The 6,493-nt window shown below is 66.1% G+C and overlaps 3 protein-coding genes and 1 non-coding gene across 4 annotated transcripts in view; 2 read left to right on the top strand and 2 right to left on the bottom strand.

The window, feature by feature from the left end:
• Positions 1-1,307, top strand: part of H696_04862 (20S proteasome subunit alpha 3) — a gene marked incomplete at both ends in the record, with an annotated part of 1,478 nt that extends 171 nt beyond the window's left edge. The window contains 3 exons of the mRNA XM_009498726.1: positions 147-292; positions 447-949; positions 1,093-1,307. Of these exons, the coding sequence (XP_009497001.1) occupies positions 147-292; positions 447-949; positions 1,093-1,307 (864 nt within the window). The remainder of the gene's footprint in view (positions 1-146; positions 293-446; positions 950-1,092) is intronic.
• Positions 1,308-2,194: 887 nt separating this feature from the next.
• H696_04863 (electron-transferring-flavoprotein dehydrogenase) lies at positions 2,195-4,542 on the bottom strand. Its single transcript, XM_009498727.1, has 4 exons — positions 4,347-4,542; positions 4,015-4,233; positions 3,488-3,910; positions 2,195-3,307 (listed from the first exon to the last, which is right to left on the bottom strand). Exons 1-4 carry the CDS (start codon positions 4,470-4,472, stop codon positions 2,246-2,248), a joined length of 1,830 nt encoding a protein of 609 aa, XP_009497002.1. The 5' UTR covers positions 4,473-4,542; the 3' UTR covers positions 2,195-2,245.
• A 1,176-nt stretch (positions 4,543-5,718) lies between these two features.
• Positions 5,719-5,790, bottom strand: H696_04864. Its single transcript has one exon. It is a non-coding gene; the product is annotated as a tRNA-Pro (tRNA).
• A 413-nt stretch (positions 5,791-6,203) lies between these two features.
• Positions 6,204-6,493, top strand: part of H696_04865 (hypothetical protein) — a gene marked incomplete at both ends in the record, with an annotated part of 1,590 nt that continues 1,300 nt past the window's right edge. The window contains 2 exons of the mRNA XM_009498728.1: positions 6,204-6,275; positions 6,391-6,446. Coding sequence (XP_009497003.1) covers positions 6,204-6,275; positions 6,391-6,446 — 128 coding nt within the window. The remainder of the gene's footprint in view (positions 6,276-6,390; positions 6,447-6,493) is intronic.

A 6,493-nucleotide genomic window follows, 5' to 3' on the forward strand; every position in this document is an offset into this window, starting at 1 on the left:
CCGCCCTCCGCCCCCCGCCTCCGGGCCTGTCCGCCAGATCCGCCGTTGGCCCGCGCATTCTGATTCTCCTTCCCTTTCTCTCGCCCCCTCTTTGTCTGTGCATCTCTCCCCCCCCCTCCTGCCGGCTCGAAGGCCGTCTCTACCAGGTAGAGTACGCCCTTGAGGCCATTTCGCACGCCGGTACCTCTCTGGGTATCGTCTCCAAGGAGGGCGTCGTCCTGGCGGCCGAGCGCCGTGTGTCCAGCAAGCTGCTTGAGACTCGCGACCTGGAGAAGACCTATGTCTTGGACGAGTGCGCGCCCGCTTGCGTTCCTTTCAGCTCCCTGTGCCCACGCTGTCTGTCCCACTGACCCCCTGGGCTCCTTTTGTCGGCGCGCCCTTGCATGCACCTGTGCACCGTACTCCCTTCCCTCTCTCTCTCTCTCTCCCCCGCCTTGCTATCTCAGCCATGTTGCCGTGTGCGTGGCCGGCATCGTGTCCGATGCCAACACCCTGGTGCACTACGCACGGAGTGTGGCCCAGAACTTCGAGGCCACCTTCAGCGAGCCGATGCCGGTCGAGCAGCTGGTCACCCGGGTGGCCGACTTGAAGCAGGGCTACACCCAGTTCGGTGGCCTGCGCCCGTACGGTGTGTCCATGCTGTATGCCGGCTGGGACCGCAACAACGGGTACCAGCTGTATGTCAGCGATCCGGCCGGCAACTTTGGCGCCTGGCGCGCCACCTGCGTCGGGGCCAATGCCCAAACCGCGCAGAGCATGCTCAAGACCCACCTGGCCGGGCCCAGCGGTGGCTCCGGTGCCGATGGTGCCGACGGCCCGGGGGCCGACACCCACACCTCGGCCACCTCGCAGGACGACGCCATCGAGCTGACCCTGGAGGATGCCATCAACCTGTCGGTGAAGATCCTGTGCAAGACCATCGAATCGTCGAATGTCACCTCGGAGAAGCGTGCGTATCCCCCTTGCCTGTTGCTCTTCCGTCCCTCCTGCCTCGCCCTCGCCCTCGCCCTCGCCCTCGCCGCCGCCCTCGCCGCCGCCCCGCTGTGCATGCGCTGACTGGCCCTCATCCCCACCGATGCTTGCCTTGGCCAGTTGAGATCGCGGTTCTCACTCTGCATCCGGTCTCCAAGAAGCCGGTCTTCCGTGCGCTGACTCGCGAGGAGCTGGACATCCTGATTGCCCGGATCATGGCCGCCGAGGCCGCGGAGAAGGCCGCCGCCGAGGCGGAGAAGGCTCAACAGGCCGCCCGCGCCGCGTCCGAGGCCGCGGCCGCCATCCGTGCCAATGCCAGCGGGTCCGGCAACTAAGCCGACTCCAAGCGCACCTGCCAACGCGTCGTGCCTGGGCCCCGGCCGCCGTTGTCTTTGCCTGTGCCTCTCCCTGCCGCTCCTCCGTCTGTGTCTTTCCCCTTCTGTGTTTCTCTGTTTCCCTCCCCCTCCGGCGGCGGGAGGGAGCGCAGCCCAGACGCGAGGCCAGGGGGAGCAGGAGCAGCGAAGGAGGCCCCTCTGTCCTGCTTGCAGCGGCAGGCCCGGCGATTGTCGCACTTTTCAGTCTCCCGCGCATGGGCGTCTCCGCACATTTGCATGTCCGCCCTCGCCTGCGCGTCCCTCTCCCCCCTCGTCCCTGGGCCGAAGTGCCATTCGCAGGAATCGAACAAAAAACCCCACGAATAAAGCAAACAACTTTCTGCCTTGGCTCTTTGCCTCCTCCTTGCCATTTCCCGCACACACACACACACGCACACACGCACATGCAACAGGGCATCGGGGACGGGGCACAAACGAGCGTCGACCGAGGAAATGCAAGAAGCTAATCGTATTTGGTGTCTACAGAGGGGAAGGACGGGAAGGGCGGGGGGACCCGCCGGTGCATGTGGATCTCCCTCCGCTCGCGTCACAGGGGGGGGGGGGGTTTTTTTCTCGGGCCGGAGCTGTGCGCACGCAGGCGCGCGTGCGTGTGCGCGTGTGTGCAAAAAAGAAGAAGAAGAAACCCCAGCACATGTGTGCACGCACGCACGCACACACACAGGCGCACAGGCGCATAGGCGCACAGGCGCACAGGCGCACATACGTCAGGCAGTGTGCGTGTGCATGTGAAGGAAGGGGAAAGCTCTCAGCCCGCAAAGGCCATGGAGGAGAGACATACACCACACGCCACCGTTCCCGAAGGCCGGAAGTGTACGGCGATGCAGTGTCACGCCCCCCCCCCCCCCCAGACGCCGGTGGGCCCCCTTCGTCGGGCCCCTTTAGGAGTTGGTGTACGCCGGGCCACCACCGCCCTCGGGCACGACCCAGTTGATGTTCTGGCTCGGGTCCTTGATGTCGCAGGTCTTGCAATGGAGGCAGTTCTGGGCGTTGATCTGCAGGCGCTTGCCGAACTCGCGCTCGGCCTTGGTCAGGGGCTCCGGGCTGGCAGGATCCACATCGACAAACTCATAAACGCCAGCCGGGCAGAACCGGGCCTCCGGGCCGCCATACACCCGGAGGTTGACATCCACCGGGACATTGGCGTTCTTGAGGGTCAGGTGCGAGGGCTGGTCATGCTCGTGATTGGTGCCAGAGCGCATGAGGTTCTCCAGCAGGTCGAAGGTCAGCACCCCGTCGGCCTTGGGGTACTCGATGGGCTGGCAGTCCTTGGCCGGCTTCAGATGCGCATGGTCCGGCCCCGGGTGCGGGAGGGTGAAGGGCTCGGCACCGCCGGTGACCATGAGCGTGGTCCCGGCCCAGACCATGCCGGCCAGGCCGCCGAGGTGCGAGAAACCGGGGCGCACATTGCGGATGGCGTACAGCTCGTCCCAGAGCCAGGACTTGCGAACCTTGTCGGCGTAGAGGGAGAAGTCGCGCGGGGGCTGGGTGTCCTCGGCGCCCTCCTCAATCGGGGACTCCTGGTCCAGGACCTCGAAAACCGACTCGGCCGCCAGCATGCCACTCTTCATGGCCGTGTGCGAGCCCTTGATCTTGGCCATGTTGAGGAAGCCGGCCGAGCAGCCAAGCAGCATGCCACCAGGGAAGTGCAGCTTCGGCAGGGACTGAATGCCGCCCTCATTGAGGGCGCGTGCGCCGTACATGACGCACCGGCCGCCCTCGAGGACCTCGCGGAAGAGCGGGTGCAGCTTCATACGCTGGAACTCCTTGTACGGCGACAGGTAGGGATTCTCATAGTCCAGGCCGACCACCAGGCCCAGGGAGACGGTGTTGTTCTCGCCATGGTACATGAAGGACCCGCCGTAGGTGTCATTGGACAGGGGGAAGCCCGAGGCGTGGACCACCTTGCCGAGCTCGTGCTTGGCCGGGTCGATCTCCCAAATCTATGGATAGGATGAGACGTGCGGATGAGGGGGGCGGGGGCGTGGGGGGGGAGGACAAGTGGTCAGAACGGGGGAGGCCGAGGGGTGACCATGACCAACAAGGGAGGGGCGCATGGGGCGCCAGGGACAGCGGGCAGATAGGGGGAGGAAGGGGGGGAAAAAAAAAAGCAAGACGCGCACCTCCTTCAGACCAATGCCGTAGGTCTGCGGCTGGGCGTCCTTGCGCAGGTCGAAGTTGCGAATGAGCTGCTTGGACAGGCTGCCATGGCAGCCCTCGGAGATGAGGGTCGCACGGGCGCGGAACTCCATGCCGCGCTGGAAGTTGTCCTTCGGCTTGCCATCCTTGCCGATGCCCACATCGTTGGTGGCAATGCCCCGGATGCCGGTGCCAGTCTCGTCATACAGGACCTCGGAGGCGGCAAACCCGGGGTAGATCTCGACACCGAGCTCCTCGGCCTGCTCGCCAAGCCAGCGAGTCAGGTTGCCCAGGGAGATGATGTAGTTCCCGTGGTTGTCCAGCGTGCTGGGCAGGGGCAGGGGGAACTTGTTGTTGTCGGTCATGAAGTACATGTGGTCACTGGTGACCGGGGTATTGAGAGGAGCCTGATGGGGGGCAGGGGGGCCGGGTGTCAGCAAAGGTAGCAGCTCAGCAACTGGGGAGGACCATGGCCAAGCAAGCCCGAGGGAAGGGCGGCCTTCACACGTACCCCCTTGGCCTTCCAGTCGGGGATCAGCTCATTGAGAGCGGTCGGCTCGAAGACAGCACCCGAGAGAATGTGGGCGCCGACCTCGCCGCCCTTCTCGAAGAGGCACACGCGCAGGTCCTTGCCGGACTCCTGGGCAAGCTGCTTCAGGCGGATAGCGGCCGAGAGACCGGCCGGGCCACCGCCAACAATGACCACATCGGCCGTGTCGGAAAAGCGCTCCTGCAGGGCAGAGATGGGGCGGGGAGAATGAACGGTGAGAAGGGAAGCCCGCGGGGAGACACGCAACCTCGCCCACCGGAGGGGGAGAGGGACAGGGCGGAGATGGCGCATACCTCGGTGAGACGGGGGTCCTGGGCCTCGCTGGCGAAGGACCGCATGAGCGAGGAGCGGGCCGCGAAGCCGGTGCGGACACTCGCGCCAGCGGACCGGGTAGCCAGAGACAGAACGGAGGAAAACATGTCACCGCGTGCCCGTATGCAGGGGCGTTGGGCAGGGGAGGGGGGGGGAGGGGGAGGAGGGAGAGGGGAGAAAGGGAAGGCGAATCGAGCAAAGAAATCACCCGAGTCATCTGGCGGCCTCGTCGCCTGGCGCCCTCGCGGTCCGAGGATGGGGTCTAAAAACTGGCCAAGGGACCCCCCCCCACACACACACACACACACACGCACACACGCACACACGCACACACCACCACCACACACAGTCAAGCACGAGCACACATACCATGGAGACCACCCGGCGTCCAGTGTCCCGGGGTTGGGAACAGCGCCGGCGCGACCAGCTGCGGCGGGCGCTCCCCCCCTCCGGAGATCAGATCGTCCCCCGGGGCGCGCGGCGTGAAACCGATCTCGTCTACTCCGCTAGGGCTGACCACGCAACGTTGCGGCAGTCCCGACTCAGGCCATTCCGCCCCGCTCGCCGCACGTCTGGCGGTAACAGGCTGGGCAGGCCCTCGCGCTGTCGGGGGAGAGGGAGGGGGGGACGCCAGGAGGACGAGGGTTGGGGGATCCCCCCCCCCCAGCCGTCAGAGAACCGGGGTTGGAGGTTGTCCTGCCCTGCCCCGCCTCCACCCCCCCCCCCCCGCCCGGTGGCGGATCCCCAAAGACCGCCCGAAGGGGGCGCCCACGGACGCACGGCCCATGCGCTGGTGGCGACCGGAGCATGTGCCCTGGCACAATAGATCCGGCTTTCACGCAGGCCGGCGGCCGCCGATGTGCGCCCGGCCTCCAGCCAACCTGTACCCCCCCCCACGGCCTCCAACGCCCAGGGCCCTGTCATGCCCGGCAGTACTCCCCATGCATGCCGAGCGAGGGGGGATAAGGCCCAGATCCACGCGCGCGAGCGCGCGCGCCCCCCCCCCCCAGCTACACGGTTCCCTTGCCCCAATCCTGACCACCGCACGGGGCTTCGGCCAGGGCCGGAAAACAACACCCACAGCCTGGCCCCCCTGGGCGAAAACGTGGCTTGCGCAAAATGCGCCTCTATCGCTCCCCGCCCCGGCCCAGTTGTCGGCGCCCGGGGGGGAGGGGGGCGGAGCACTTGTTCCTGACTGCGAGCAGCTCCCCCCCCACCTCTCCCCCGCTGTCCCTGCACGCACGATGTCCCCGGAGGCGCCCCAGCATAATATACCTCTACCGCCTTGCGTTTGCTCTTTTTTGCTGACGACGTCGGGCCCTTGGAGGACGTTAACACCGGGGCCCAAAAATCGGGGAACACCGGGAATCGAACCCGGGACCTCTCGCACCCAAAGCGAGAATCATACCACTAGACTATGTTAGTTGGGAGTTCGAAACAAAGGTATTTATGGCTTTTCACTTTTGACGCCCCGCTGGCAGTTACGATCTGCCTCCGGTGGCGCCGGGCAATTTAAACTCGACCGAGAGGGGACACCCGCACCCCGGCTGGCGGCCCCCCCCCCCCTTTGCACAGGGGACACGGCTAGGGGGGGCGGGCGGGCGGGCGGGCGGGCGGGCGGGTACAGCAGGCCGAGGCAGGCTGACCGATCTCCCCCGGACCGGCCCCGGGGCAGGGGGCTCGAAAGGGATCCACCTTGTCTGAGACCAGATGGGAGGCACACGAGCTTGCTCTCTCCTTCTCCCTTCCCTCTGACGCGCCCTCCCTACGGCCTTATTCTTTCTCTCCCCCTCCCTTCATTTCCCTCCTTCTCTGTCCCTCCTCTCTTGCCCCGCGACATGGCCTCCTCCCAAGTGGAGCCACGTGTGCTCGAGCACCTGGACCAGTGGGTCAACCAGGATAAGCAACCTGTGCGCCAAATATCTCCACCTTGCAAAATCCCGCGCGCACGCACGCACGCACGCACGCACGCACGCAAGAGTGTGCCAGCACTGACAGCCTCTCGCCCCTTCCGGTGGATGGCAGATCACCGCACGCTATCTGTCGGCCTACTTCGACATCCCCATCAACCAATCGAGAGGGTGCGTCGCTTTGCGCACGCCTCGGCACCTGTTGGCCGTTGCCATTG

This window comes from Fonticula alba, assembly GCF_000388065.1.
Source record: "Fonticula alba strain ATCC 38817 unplaced genomic scaffold supercont2.8, whole genome shotgun sequence".
Classification (NCBI taxonomy): Eukaryota; order Rotosphaerida; family Fonticulaceae; genus Fonticula; species Fonticula alba.

Excerpts from the sequence above, each read along its gene's own strand:
- H696_04863 (XM_009498727.1), bottom strand. The coding sequence starts at position 4,472 with ATGTTTTCCTCCGTTCTGTCTCTGGCTACCCGGTCCGCTGGCGCGAGT. Across the intron at positions 4,234-4,346 it reads AGGACCCCCGTCTCACCGAG|GAGCGCTTTTCCGACACGGC; the intron begins GTATGCGCCATC and ends TCTGCCCTGCAG. Across the intron at positions 3,911-4,014 it reads CCGACTGGAAGGCCAAGGGG|GCTCCTCTCAATACCCCGGT; the intron begins GTACGTGTGAAG and ends GCCCCCCATCAG.